At 40.9% G+C, this 14182-nt stretch overlaps 1 protein-coding gene across 3 annotated transcripts in view; it reads left to right on the top strand.

Annotated features, from left to right (window-relative positions):
• The first annotated feature begins 4941 nt into the window (after nt 1-4941).
• The window catches only part of RGL1 (ral guanine nucleotide dissociation stimulator like 1), a 90514-nt gene continuing 81273 nt past the window's right edge, over nt 4942-14182 (top strand). For all 3 annotated transcript variants that reach the window (XM_077332629.1, XM_077332630.1, XM_077332631.1), the window contains exons 1-2: nt 4942-5135; nt 6279-6389. In XM_077332629.1, the coding sequence (XP_077188744.1) occupies nt 5109-5135; nt 6279-6389 (138 nt within the window). In that variant the 5' untranslated portion in view covers nt 4942-5108. The remainder of the gene's footprint in view (nt 5136-6278; nt 6390-14182) is intronic.

A 14182-nucleotide genomic window follows, 5' to 3' on the forward strand; every position in this document is an offset into this window, starting at 1 on the left:
ATATAAAAACCCACTTCTAATCAAGTAAACACTTCAGACCACCGGATAAGACTATTATGTTTTTATCTTGTTTCCCATGTGGTCTCTCCCAAACAATGCAACAGCTATTGTCATCTAATCTAAGCTCTTCCTCCAAGTCAATTTGTGCACTTCCCTTATGACTGGCCTACTGAGGGCATTTGAGACCAGTGCCCTGTAATTTTTTTATCCCAGTTGCATTCACGGCTCCCACAAGTCCAGAAAATATTTATTTAAATTCATGAGTGAATGTAATGCTGTCCAAAACAATATTAATATGAATTGGAAACTCATATATACTTGTGATGGAGGGGAATCCTGTTCTCCCTTGCAGGACTTTGACTCTCCCCTTTTGTTCCTCTCTCTCTGCTCTGACTCTGCTGCTCCCTTATATGCCTGTTCCCTCACCCCCTTCTCATCATTCAAGAGCCAGTTTAGTGTAGTGGTTAGGAGTGCAGACTTCTAAGCTGGCTCGCCAGATTTGATTCCACACTCCCCCACAAGTAACCAGCTGGGTGGCCTTGGGCTCACCACAGCACTGATAAAGCTGTTCAGACTGAGCAGTAATAACATGGCTTTTCCAGCCCCACCTATCTCACAGGGTATCTGTTGTGGAGAGAGGAAAGAGAAGGCGGATGTAAGCCACTTTGAGACTCCTTCGGGTAGAGAAAAGTGGCATATAATAACCAACTCTTCTATATATATTTTTTTCTTTTTCCCTGTGCTCTTTGCACCTTTCCCCACCTGGCCTCCTCACTTGCTTGATATGTTCTTCATTCCCTTCTATTGCAGCTCCTGTGGTGTCCCCTTCCTTCCACCATTCTCTCCCTACTCCTGCTTTCCCCTCCAAAACCTATCTTCTTCCCTTCCATGGCACGGGAAGCCCCCTTCCTCAGCACTCTCTGCACATGTGCAGACATTTCTGTTACTTTTTTGGGTAAAAGAAAATTTGCAAAACTTCTGATATTTTTTCCAAACTTTTGAGTTTTCCCCAGGTTTTCAGAAACAGATACCTTAGTCCCTGTGATACATATGGTTGAACAAAGTTGGAGTCCAATGGTACTTTTAAGACTAACAATGTTTATTCAATGTATAAGCTTTTGTGTGCAAGCACACTTCTGACCACCAGCAAATGTGCTTGATATGCTACTTCCTGCTGACCATACCTGCCAGGGATTATCTATTGTGCTTCTCCAATTTTTTTCCATCCTTAAAACTTATTTTAAATTATAGTAAATACAATATTAGAATGCCTATAAACATAAAAATACACATGTAGGAAAAAGTGAGCAGGCACGAAAATCAAAATCTTTATTGGCTTCCAGACCCACATAGCTACACACTTGAAAATCTCTACGGTTGTTAGATATATTTACATCTTTTAATTGGCTGTGTGAAGGGTGAAAGGTCAAGAAAAATATTACACAACAAATATTGCTGTAACACTAAAGTGAAAGTGGCCAGGAATGAATTGTATGCTATGATAGCATGTAAAGAAGTGGTTTTTATTTAGCAGCTGTTCCTCTCTCATTTGTGTGTTTCCATCTAAAGCTTGATTTAATTCTGTTTTTAAAAAATTAAGTGAATTTTTTAAAAATAACATTTAGTTCTATGAAAAGAAAAGATGCAGTCAAGGTTCTTAAGCAAAATGCAATGTGTGTTCATTATTTTGAGAAGGGGAGAAAAGATGAAAATTAAAGCATCGCCAAAAGAATCTTTCCTTGGATGTTGTATATTGTGTAACCAAGATACAGAGTGAAATTCAGAATAGCCACATTTGTTCGCTCATAACAATATATCTTTCTTATTCTTCAGTTTTACAGTCCAAGAATTGTGATTCTGTCAATTATATTAGTGGAATCCAGATTCCTCTTGGACTGTACCTTTCCAGGCTTTGTATTTTCAGTAGTCCCTGCTCAAACAACCCCCAAAAACCTCCCTGCAAGTAACAAATTAGCCTAACAATCTCCCTGAGATACTAATTTTCTATGTGCACAGAACTGGATTTTTTAAAATAGTAAATGTTTGAATGTCTCAGGTTCCTATCTATGATGATAGTTTTCCAAGTACCTTTCTCCTGAGCTGATGACAAAATTGCCCTCTACTTTCAGTATGGTCTAGAAGAAGAAGAAGAAGAAGAAGAAGAAGAAGAAGAAGAAGAGTTGGTTCTTATATGCCGCTTTTCCCTACCCGAAGGAGGCTCAAAGCAGCTTACAGTCGCCTTCCCATTCCTCTCCCCACAACAGACACCCTGTGGGGTGGGTGAGGCTGAGAGAGCGCTGATATCACTGCCCGGTCAGAACAGTTTTATCAGTGCCATGGTGAGCCCAAGGTCACCCAGCTGGTTGCATGTGGGGGAGCGCAGAATCGAACCTGGCATGCCAGATTAGAAGTCCGCACTTCTAACCACTACACCAAACTGGCTCTACCACTTGTTTCAGCTGATTGCATAAATTTATTTATTTATTTAATTTATAATTTGACTTATAGCCCACCATTCCCTTTGCTGGCTCGTGGCGGGTAACAAAATTCCAAACCTCACAATAAAACCCCACAAAAACTATAAAACCACACACACTCACGCCGGCAGCAGAATAAAATACCGTCCCCCAACTCCGCACAACAGAGGGCATGTAATCGCCTCAGGGAGCTAATAGAGAGCAGCAGATGACCTCATAGGCTCGGCTAGGGGCCCAGATCCTAACTGCCCTGCCCTAGCCTCAACCAATAGCTCTAAAGGTTATCTCTGTGTTACTTTTGTATGTAGAAACCACTAGAAATAGATTCTTACTGGTGATGTGTGCCTGTTGCAGCCGTATTGTGTAGTGGCAGGTTTTGTTCTTCCACAATAGGTGGAACAAATTCAGCTGGCTAACTTATCTTTAGTTGGTTAGCATAATCAGTTGTTGCTGTGTCTGTCCTTGAGAAAAGGGGCTGTAAAATAAGGAAGACAGCATCTTTTATCAGATGAACTTTTGAAAGCGTAAAACAAACCTGCAGATGTTTGGGTTATGTTGCTCAAAATATGTCGGGTTTTAGTTGCTTATGAATAATGAATAATTGTTCCTACAGCCTTCTATGGATTGTGTGTGTAAATTACTTTGGTACTAGGCAGCCGCAAGGATCCCTAAATAATCTTTGTACAGATTTCATTTGGTGAAAATGTGGAAGTTTGAGTTGAATAGAGTCAAAGGAGGTATGTTGTACTCCAAACACGAAGACAAGTAAAACCAATGGACTCAAGTAACATTCCAACACATACGTGCTTTATTATTGTGGACCAAATTCAAATTGGAGGTGGAGAGTGGTAATTTTCTGTAGGGGAGAAACAGTCCAAGGGGAGAAAATGTTCACTAGCCCTTTGCTACTATGCTGGTCTTCCCTTTTTATCAATCAGCCCCAGCAGTTAGCTACATGGTATACATTTTTTTCAAAGTTGACCAAACCGGATCACAGCACAGCTTCTTAGACTAAGCTGGCTTATGTACAGAATGGTGGGTACTTGTTAATAAAAATATGCCAAGATAAGCTAATTGTGTGCCAGGAAAAGCTTAAATTCTAAGATGCCTGGTGCTTATTTTGCACAATTTATACTACTTCTGCTAGCACAAAAAAGTATGTGTTGAATCCCTGCTTTCAAGCCGCTGGAGACCCTGGGGAGTTCTTTAAGACCTTTACAATCTTAAGGTCTAGAAATAAAGGCAAACTAGATGATAGCCCGTGATACCAAAACTTGAAGAGCACCTACGCCTGAGACAATGAGATGGTCCGGATTGTGCATTTTGTATAGGAGGTAAAAGGTTCCTGGTCAAGGTTCCTCTGGTGTGGCTGAAAGGACTTATTCTTGAATGTACAGAGGTAATTCCATTATAATCTTGTTTAGTTCTTTCCTATTTTTGGTATCCCACCTTTTGTATTTGTTCATATCTGTTTGTAAATGTTATGTTTTATGTTTTAGAAGAATTCGATTCAGAGAGCCACTCCAGAAACTCTGTCCTTTCACAAGTTTTTCAGAATAAGATAAGACATTTTACACAAGTTTCTCTGCATCACTGATAATATTGCTGGAGGAATTCTTGTTATTAAGATTAGCAGCCTGCGTTTTGGGGTTTTTTAAACTTTAGCAACTGAGAGCAGTAGACAGTCTGCCTGTCTTTTCTTGTGGAAATTCTGCCAAGCAGATTGATTCCTTGTAGAAATATCCAGTTCAGATCAACTTCTGTGAGACGTAGCCTCACCTTGATCACCTTCTGTGTGAGACATGGCCCCTTTGGTATAATTTCCAGGTTTAGCTGTAGCTGTCCTCTTCAGGCCGCCTCCCTCATGGCAGCCTGAATAAGGTGAAGCTCTTTGCCCTCCTATCTGGCTCCAAGCCCTTAAGCTAAAAATAGTTTCCAATTAAGAAACAATGGCAATGAGTCCCATGGCCCACACACAAAAAGAAAAGATTAACATCTGATTGTGAAGTGAACTTTCATCGGCTATGTTGGGTGGGTGTCCAGCTCGGCTTTAAGCATCTTGAGGTAACTTTTTTTTTTTTTATCATCTTGGATTATAAAGTCCTTCCTCTCAGGAAGGCCTCTTTCCATTCTGTTTGCCTCACTGGGGTCAGATTTAATTGTTCAGACAAGCCTACACACCCAGATAATAGAGGTTTAGCTAACCCTCTCCTTCCTCTTTGTCCTCTTGGTTAAGAAAGAAAAAGAGACGAGATAACACACTTCAGAGGCTTGGAAGTGCAGAGCGATTACTTGCCGATAGCTTTCCCTGTTCTCTAACTGAAGCCTAGAAAGAGAGAGTAGAAGTTCACAAGCATAAACAGGAAAACCTGACATCACGCTCTCTCTCTCTCTCTCTGCTTGTGTGTGAGAGAGAGAGTGAGTGAGAGTGGGAGGAGTCTGTCTGTCTCTGTCTCTCTGCTCACCACTCACAGCTCATTGTGGTCATGAATTGACTGCTGAGTGCGCCGCGCAGCTCAAGCCAGAGAGCGGTGCCTCTGGAGTTGAAGGAGTGCATGTGAGAGGATTTTTAAAGCCTTTTTTTTAGGGAACCCATCATGCCCTTTCGCTGTAGCGTGGAGAAATCTAAGGATGAAACTGCTTTGGAGAGCATTAATGGTACTGAAAGCTTTCTTTTCTGAAAAGGTTTCTCTCAGGCGGGGAATCCCTGTTTGAGGATGGGATTTACTTTTGTAAGGGAAATAGATGAGCTGTATGTTTCTTCCCCACCCCTGCAAATTCTGCCTGAGAGAATATGTGCTTCTCCCCCACCCCACCCTCGCCCGCTTAATTGGGCTTTTTCCTACTGAATTACTGCTTTTAAAAACAATGCTGATCGGGAAAGGGATTGAGTTCTGTGTGCAGGCATGGTGTGGGAAGAGACTCTGCGAATAGCTGGCTGGATAAACTTTTAGATAAACTGGGGGTATTTTTCTCCCTGGATGTTTTTTTTTTTAAATGTGTGCTTTATTTGCTTTAGGAAATACCGTCTTGGAAGGGGGGCGGGTGGATTGAGCACAGGATTCAAAGAAAATTGCATAAGAGATTAGGATGGCTGTTTCCATGCAAGACTTCTGGCATTTGTAACTTTAAGTGGGGGTGAAAAACTCTGATGGAAATCTATGCGATTTTTCATGCTTTCATATTCTGAACTCTTTTTTTAAAAAACACAGACCTGTCATCTCCTTACAAATGAAGAGCTAGTATAATTTAAATGCCTGTTTGAATGTCATCTGCCTGCCTGCTAAATTCTTCATACGAAAGTGCAACTGGCTTCTGCAATTGCAACAGTAGAGATAATACTTGGGGGCGAATTTAAAGAGGGGAGGATTTCCTAAGGGAAAATGAACATTGTAAATAAAAAATGTGAAATATGTGAAAGTCCGGGAAAAACAATAAACTCACTGGAAACTCAGGGTGTCCGGATGCCACAGGAAAGGGCAGCTTGCCAAGAGTCTCTGCTTTGCCTCCATTGAAAAAAAGTTTCTCTGCCTTTTAGTGCAATTGTTATATTTGTACAGATCATCCAACAGTTTGCCTAGAATTTTCTGGGGGTGAGGATATTGCTGTTGTTTTTGTCACAGTTAGATATTTGACCGGTAAAGGGTGTTCTGCAATTCAAGATCTAGCCAAGTTTGTGGGAAGAGCAAATATATCTTAGCTGGATTCTTGCTTTTGCAAGCAGCACTGTCTTCTGGAGTGGTGGTTATTCTTGTAGTTATTATTATTAATGTAGCGTTTGTTTTCTTCCTTCTCTGGCAGGTTTCCATTGAGGACTGTGGAGAAGAGGTAGAGGAAGGAGCTATTTATCATGTCACCTTGAAAAAGGTGCAGATTGTACAGGCTGCCAGTAAAGGAGCAAGATGGCTAGAGGTGAGTTTTTTTTAAAAAAAATGCCAGATTGGCATCTTGTGCAAATTGCTTGGTGGACTTTGGTTGAAAGAGCTGAATTCCAAGGAAGAAAGTGGCTGAACTGTAAACTGTGCCAAAGGCTGGTTTTAACATTAAAATTCTTGCAGATCTTTTGTGCTTAGTTTATTCATCTCTTGTTCAAGATGTGAGACTTAAGGGGTTTTGGTTGGCTGTAATTAGTCTCCATTCCCTCCCATCAGGCCTATTGTGGCATATTTAAGGGATTTCTGATGCTTTTGCCTGTCTCTTTACAAAGAAGTGATAGAACACAGTCTTTGCAAGCAGAAGGTCCCAGGTTTTTTCCCTGAGTCAGGAGACTCAGTGGAGACCTTGGACCATCCAGTTACTTTCTCTCAGTCTAACCTATTACATGAGGTTGTTGCGATGAAGGAGAAAGGGAGAACCATATAACCTGTGGAGGTAGGGTGGGATAAAAATGTGATAGCTGCAGCCTAGGATAGCAGGATTATGGGGGAAATCATGCCTGCACTTCTAGTTGCCATTCAAAATGTACAATAGAATACTTGGGAGAACAGTGGTTTTGTCTCCATGTAAAGCAAATTCTTATGTTCCCATGTGTTGTGTTTGGCCCTGGGTAAGGCCCTACGGATTGCCATAAATTGCCTGTGACTTGACAGCACTTTCCATCACCAAATCTAGAACAGTGCCATTCAGACTCTTCCTTCCTTAGAGTGTTCCTTGCACAGTAATTTGATGCCTAGGAACTTCCAAAGAACCTTGTATGCTCCATGGGGTTCATAGTAAAAAATAATATACTACTAAAGAAGACTGGTACAGGTGGGGAAAATGTCCTTTCCAGGGAAGCTTGTTTGACTTCATTGATACGCTTGTTGAGAAATCTTCAATTAATTTTAAAGAAAGTCCTGAATTCCATGGAGCAGGTTTTGAAAGCCGGTATTCTAAAGGTTGAAGCTAGTTTTAAAGTATGCAAATACAGAAGGGGTAGCAAACTGGATGCTCCAAAATCCAGAGTATTGTATTCTTAACTGCACACTGTTCTGTGTTATCTTGTTTACGCTTCATTTATTGAGATTACTATCCACGTTGGGGTAATTAATGCTGTTAGAAACTAGTACAAGGATCCGTTAACACATCATGCCAGTTTGATGACAATAAGAAAAATAGCCATGTCTCAGCAGATCAAACAAACTTAAAAGGCTTAAATTTAGAACTGTTTCCATGTTTCAACTGTAAAAATGTAATTTTTTTACGAACAGCTGTCAATGCCTTTTCTGGTTTCACAATAATAACAATCCTTTGGGACTTCACTACCAAATACTTCATTCTTATTAATTTTTCCGAGAATTATGAATAGACTTACCCCTCATGACCATGTTCCTGTTTTCTAAGAAAACATTTTGCCTACTTGGAGATCTAATGCTCTTCCCACTAAGGCAACCTTGCTCAACATTTTTGCCATTGAGAACCCCCTGAAACAATTCTTCAGGCTCCAAGAAACCCCAGAAGTGGATGTTCACGCAGAATATTGTGCAGAAACATAATTGCATACACACTCATGCAGGGCCTCTCCCCTTCCCACCCCCTCCAGGCCCATCATTTGCCATTTTGGGAGGGGGGCAGGTCAACCATGGTCATATCACCCAATAAATGCTTAACAAATTTAAAAATATATTTAAAAATTAACTCTCACCCACTTGGGGAAACCCTTCTGGGGTCATCAAGAAACTCCAGGGTTTCATGAAACCCTGGTTGAGAAAGCCTGCACTAAGGTAACAGCATAACAATTATCTTGATTTTACTTTGAGTCCCAAATTCTTTCTATTTTAGTCTTTAATTAAAAAGAAAAAAAAGTGTTGGTACAGAAAAGTTTGTATTTGTATTTGTTTTTGGATTGGATATTGTATTCCTCTAGAGAAGTGATGTAAGGGTGCATCCTAGGTAAAGCTAATTTATTTATTTATACTCTGCTTTTCTCCACCACTGGAGATTACAGTAGTGTTCTCTCCTCCTCTTGCTTATTCTCAGAACAACAGATTTGTAAGGCAGGTTGAGAGAGACAGTGACTGGCCCAAGGAGCTTCCATGGCAGGATGGGGATTTGAATCTGACTCTCCAAGATACTAGTTTAACCACTACACCATACTGGTTCTTAGACTGGTCATTAGTTGAATAGGAAGCTTCTCCCTGAGCCTCCGGGGAAGGCGGTATATAAATTAAAATAAATAAACAAACGAATGAATGAATGAATGAATGAATGAATGAATGAATGAATGAATGTAAGCTGCCATGAGGTCTCCTGAAAAAAAAAGAGAGTAGATTTATGTGTATTTTTCCTTTTGTTCTTTCTGTTTTATATATGCACATTTTTACTTTTTGTTGTTACACAGTGGTTGCATTTCATCCCAGCCACAGGAAACACCTGGGTTCATTCCATGCTGTGCAGGACTTGGTCAGCTCCTTGTATTAAACAACAGCAATTCCATTGATGGTAGCAAGATACAAAAAAGAGAAGGTGATACACCAACGAGAAGCAGGGCTATTTAAAAAAATAATAACTATTACTCAGGATCTTTCGGTTGTCCTGATTTAGAATCCTGAAGCATTCAGATTTAATTAAGAACTCTGGATCTTTCAAAAGCTTGCCGACGCTAATCTTTGTTCTGGGGGGAGGGGGGCAATCTTTATCTCTCTTACATAATAGAATTAACAAGGCGGTGCCAGCATCCTGTGCCTTTTTTCAGCGTCACTGATAATTTCAGAAAAAATGAGGATCCACCTTGATAGAGTTGGTTACTATGGAATGATTGCTGCAGCCTTATGAAGACTCGGCACTGTACATGGTGGAAGGATGGTGTTACATCTCAATTCTCTAGTGGTGCCTCACCGCCTGAAACATGTCTTTGCACTTAATCTTTCTCCCCCTCCTAATTTTGAGAGTTAACAACCCAAACTGGTATGGTGTCTGCACACATAGACCTGGATCTTAAGTCTTACTTGCAGTTGTGCCCTTCTAAATCTGTGGCAGGGCTGTTCCTCTGCTACCCTCTTATTCTAGTTGTTTTCAGTCCCCTTGGAAGGAGGCTGGTCATCCATAGATGGAATCTCCAAGTGCCAGAGGAACTCAGTCTGCAGCAGAGGACTGTCTCTGCTACGGTAAAGAGTGCAGTTTGAACCGAAGCCTAGTCTAGGACCCACCCCAATGGGTCCTGTTTGGAAAAGAGATGTAAGGAGTGATCATCAGTAGGGTCCGGAAATGGGGCTGGCACAGTCACGGATCCCCATGGTGTATGTGTTTTCTGCAGCGCTATGTCTGAACATGGCTGGCATTGTGCTTTAGGGTGGGGATTACATTCAGTTTATATATAGTTATGGTTTTGTAGATAATGTCTTGCATTGAAAAGATGTTCCTTGCTATCAGTGTCCTCATATGCCCATCAGGTGGAATGCAGGGTTTCAGATAAATGAATTATTAATGATGGTGATAAATATTTAATTGCTGATGAGCCACTTTGAGGACCATATGGCACAAAGTCAGCTTGGAAATCCTAAAAATAAGGTTTTAAGAAGGTGCTTTTAAATTATCTATGTATCTTGGTTTTTCGCAATTATAAAATGCCCTTCACATAGAACATGAATTTGTGAATTCTTGTTTAGGAAGACATCCCAAGAAAAAGAAGTCCATGCATAGTCTTTAAATTATTGAGATTTAATTTAAACAGAATCTTTGTTGGGAGCTGCAGTGTTGGGAAGCATCATCCTTGGATGAGATAAGTGAACTTTGCCCTTCGTATAAATAGTACTGAGGAATTCTCCCTTTTCATGTTCTCAAGAAGTACACAGTGTTCTTCTCAACAGCGCAGATGATTTTCAAAGCTGCTTCCCTTTATGGGTGGCAGATTTCCCATCAATGCCTCCTGTTCGTAGTAAGAATGAGTGATAAAAATATATATTTGAATATTTTTCACAGATGGCAGCTTCTGCTAGGGCACAAGGCCACTGAAAAGGAAACTAAGTCCAGTAACTGGAATTCTTTTTTTAAAATTCATAGTTTTGAAACCTATATTTGGCAGAGTGAAGTCAGTTCTCTATAAGGACTTGTTCAGCACCAAGATATCCTTGAGGCAAATGGTCAGAATTAATTTCCATTTCATAGCAGTTCATTAACATTGTGAATAAGAAGGCATTGGCAATAGATGAGTCTAGTCTCACTAGGACCGTTTATGCAATGGGAACTTCACTGCCCGAGCTCCCATGCAGGAGCACAAATCAGGGGCGGATGAGGTGCACCAGGCCAAATGCCTCCCCCATGTGGGTGCAGGAAGAGGTGGGGCAACCTGCCACGACTAAAACTCTAACCTACAGCCCGGCATGAAACATCCAGTGCATAAACGGTCTAGCTGAATCTTTTCTAGTTCAGAGTGTTCGAGTTTCCTGGGTAAATAGTCAAAATCGTAATTCAGATGTTTATGTTTGGCTGGGCTTTGTCTGTCACTTCTAAATGGTAGTACCATAAACCTATCTTACAGATACTGAAGTGGGAGGTGAATCAGAGCAGGTTGGGACTCTTAGTTGGTTCTGTACAGTCAAGATGAGATCAGTTGTACTCCTTCCATCATTGCAGTGTGGCCTGGATTTCTCATTTCCATAGAAGGGAGCCCTTAGTCATGGAGCTTGTGATTGTGCAAGGTTGTAATTATGTCAGAGATGGAATCCCAGTCAGCCTTTACAAACTGATTTTGCTTTCTGTGGAAGGAGCTGTTTTCCCCCCAAAGGAATCTCAAACAGACAGTAAACGTTGAGGTTTCCCGTCTACTCTTGGAACTACCTTTCCCATCATAACAATGGTATCATAATCAGAGAGGAACAAAAACATGCAAAAGGAAAGGATGAAAGCAGTCTGGGAGATGGGTAGATGCTGAAAGATGCAGACAGGTTGTCAGTGCAAATACCTTTGTTTGACTGAAAGCAGTTCTGGTGCTGAGAAAAGTTTAGCTTGCAAGAATCTTTCATGGTGGCTTGTCCTAACAAAAAAAAAAGCCTGGTGGCAGCAGGATTCTTACAGTATATTTTGTTTTTAAAAACACATCTCCTTCTTCTGCTGGACAAAATATGCTAACTCTGACAACACAGAGACTACTGAAGGAAGTGGGTTCTTACTCTCTCCCCCAATCTTCCTCCTTAGGGAAATGTAGAAAACATGAGCCCACATCCCAGCATTATCAGTTCAGAACCAGTGGAGAGGAACAGATTAGGATAGTAGTGATGGAGCTAATGGTTTTCTGTCTTTCTCTGATGAGAAGCTGTTCTTCTGCTAGCTTGTCCTGCACTGGAAGAGCAAACAGACTCTGAGGAACTGAGTCAAATTTAATTGATGACAGGTGAAGTTCTTGACATATTGGGGAAATTAAAAACCAGTAATTTTCTGCAAACCAGTCAGTCCTAGAGGAGATCAGCCCAGACTGCTCCTTAGAAGGCTAGATCCTGAAGATGAAACTTAAATACTTTGGCCACCTGATGAGAAGGAAGGACTCCCTGGAGAAGAGCCTAATGCTGGGAGCGATCGAGGGCAAAAGAAGAAGGGGACGACAGAGAATGAGGTGGCTGGATGGAGTCACTGAAGCAGTCAGTGCGAAATTAAATGGACTCCGGGGAATGGTAGAGTACAGGATCATTGTCCGTGGGGTTACAATGGGTCAGACACGACTTTGCATCTAACAACAGCAGTTTTCTGCAAGGTCTTGGACACAGGAGGTTTTTTAGGATACTCAAATGTGAGATTATCAAGTTATGTGATTTGTCACTAGTAACAAATGTTACTCTGATTTTTAAAAAGGGCTCAGGAGAGGAACCAGAAACTTTAAGGCCTTTTAGCCTAATGATTGTCCTAGGAAAATGAGTGGAAATCAAAGACAGATTTTTTAGGCACATAGAATAACAAAACCTGGTGAAGGAAAATCGGCATGGCTGAGCAGTACAATGCTCAAATTTGCAGATGACACAAAGTATTCAGGAGAGGTTGACTTGTGAAGAGCCCCAGGAGGATCTTCATAAACCGAGTGGGCAATAATGTAGCAAATGATATGAAAATTGCCAATACTAAATATATAAAACTGCTCTATATAGATCTGTGGTGCCACTTTATTTGAAATATACTGTGTGCAGGTCTGGTCATCATCATATCTCAAAAAGGACACTACAGTGCTGAAAAAAGTACAGAGTAGGGCACCCAAGATAGGTCTAGGGGCACCTTTCCTATGACAAAAGGCTGAAGAGTCTGGGAATTCTCAGTTAACAGAGAGTTGACTGGGGGATTGACATGACAGAGGTTTTTAATGTTTTGTACAGAGAAAGAGAGATGACAAACAGAATTTTCCCCCTCTCCTAAAACACTAGAACTCTAGGGTATCCATTTAAGTTGATGGGCAGGAGGTGCAGATAACACAAGATGCTTGAAAATCATCTTAAAAGTGGAATTTGCTGCCAGAAAATATAGTGATGGCCACACTCTTAAAAGGGGGGTTAGAGAGTTTTGTGGGAGATAAGGTCTATCAGTGGTTACTAGCCATGGTGATTTAAAGGGAACCTCCACATTCAGAGGGGGGAAACCCAAAACAAATTAAGTACCTGTTACCTAAAAACATAAACATGCAGGCTAAATAATACTGTTAGTCAATTTGAAAATTAACAGATATTAACAAGGTATGAAAATACATTTACTTATTTGACAATAGATTCAAAACTGATACTGGCCCTTCCAATTACTTCCGTTATCATGAACAATCTGTATGATATCCAAACGTGACATATATTGACCCTGACTAGACACACTTCAACCCAATTGGCCTTTCTCAGTGATCAAGCTAATAACATTGCAGCAAGGCTACTGACCTAATAACATGATATTCATTCATCATAAACCGACCAGGGTATTTTAGCAACTACTCTCTATGAAAAACTACTCTAAGAAAAAGAATATTGATCATATAAACCTCATTCTGAAGAACTTTTCTGACCAAGTAAGAAAGGTACAGAATTAAGTATACCCGACCATGGCTGTGCTTTCTTAAGAATGAGGTTTATGAGTGTTCCACCATCAAAGGGTACACTTTTTGTAGCATTTATTGAGATTTAGAGAATCATTGTTATAAGGAACACCTTAGATGGGAAGGTAGAGAGAATCCCTTATGGCTACAGCGAGAAGCTGAAGGCACTAAGAGTTAGAATGTTAGAGGAGACAAAGAAAATATTAGTCCTGTTTGGCAGCAAACGACTACATTTATTATTCCTGTGGTTTTGGAGGGTCGCTGTGTGGGTGTGCAATCGAATAGCTGGGTTCGATTCCAGGGGCACCTTGGAGATGAACAAAACTTTCAGGGTATGAGCTTCCAAGAGTCAGATGACCAAAGGAGCTTTGACCCTCGAAAACTCATGCATTGAAAATCTTGTTTGTGCTCCTGGAGTCAAATCTAGATATGCCTATGGTGTGTTGCTGATACAATTAAACTTGTAACTTGTCACACTGCCAGTATTTGACATAAGCAAAAGGAGTGCTCTGGTGTTGACGGAAATGCTCCCAACATTTCAGAAGGAGAGGAGTTGTTTTTTATACCCTGCCTTCCACTGCCTGAAGGGAGTCTCAAAGTGGTTTACAATTGCCTTCCCTTCCTCTTCCCACAACAGACACCCTGTGAGGTAGGTGAGGCTGAGAGAACTCTGACAGGACTGCTCAGCCAGAATTGCACTATCAGGGCTGTGACAAGAACCAAGGTCAGC

This window comes from Paroedura picta, chromosome 4 (assembly GCF_049243985.1).
Source record: "Paroedura picta isolate Pp20150507F chromosome 4, Ppicta_v3.0, whole genome shotgun sequence".
Classification (NCBI taxonomy): Eukaryota; Metazoa; Chordata; class Lepidosauria; order Squamata; family Gekkonidae; genus Paroedura; species Paroedura picta.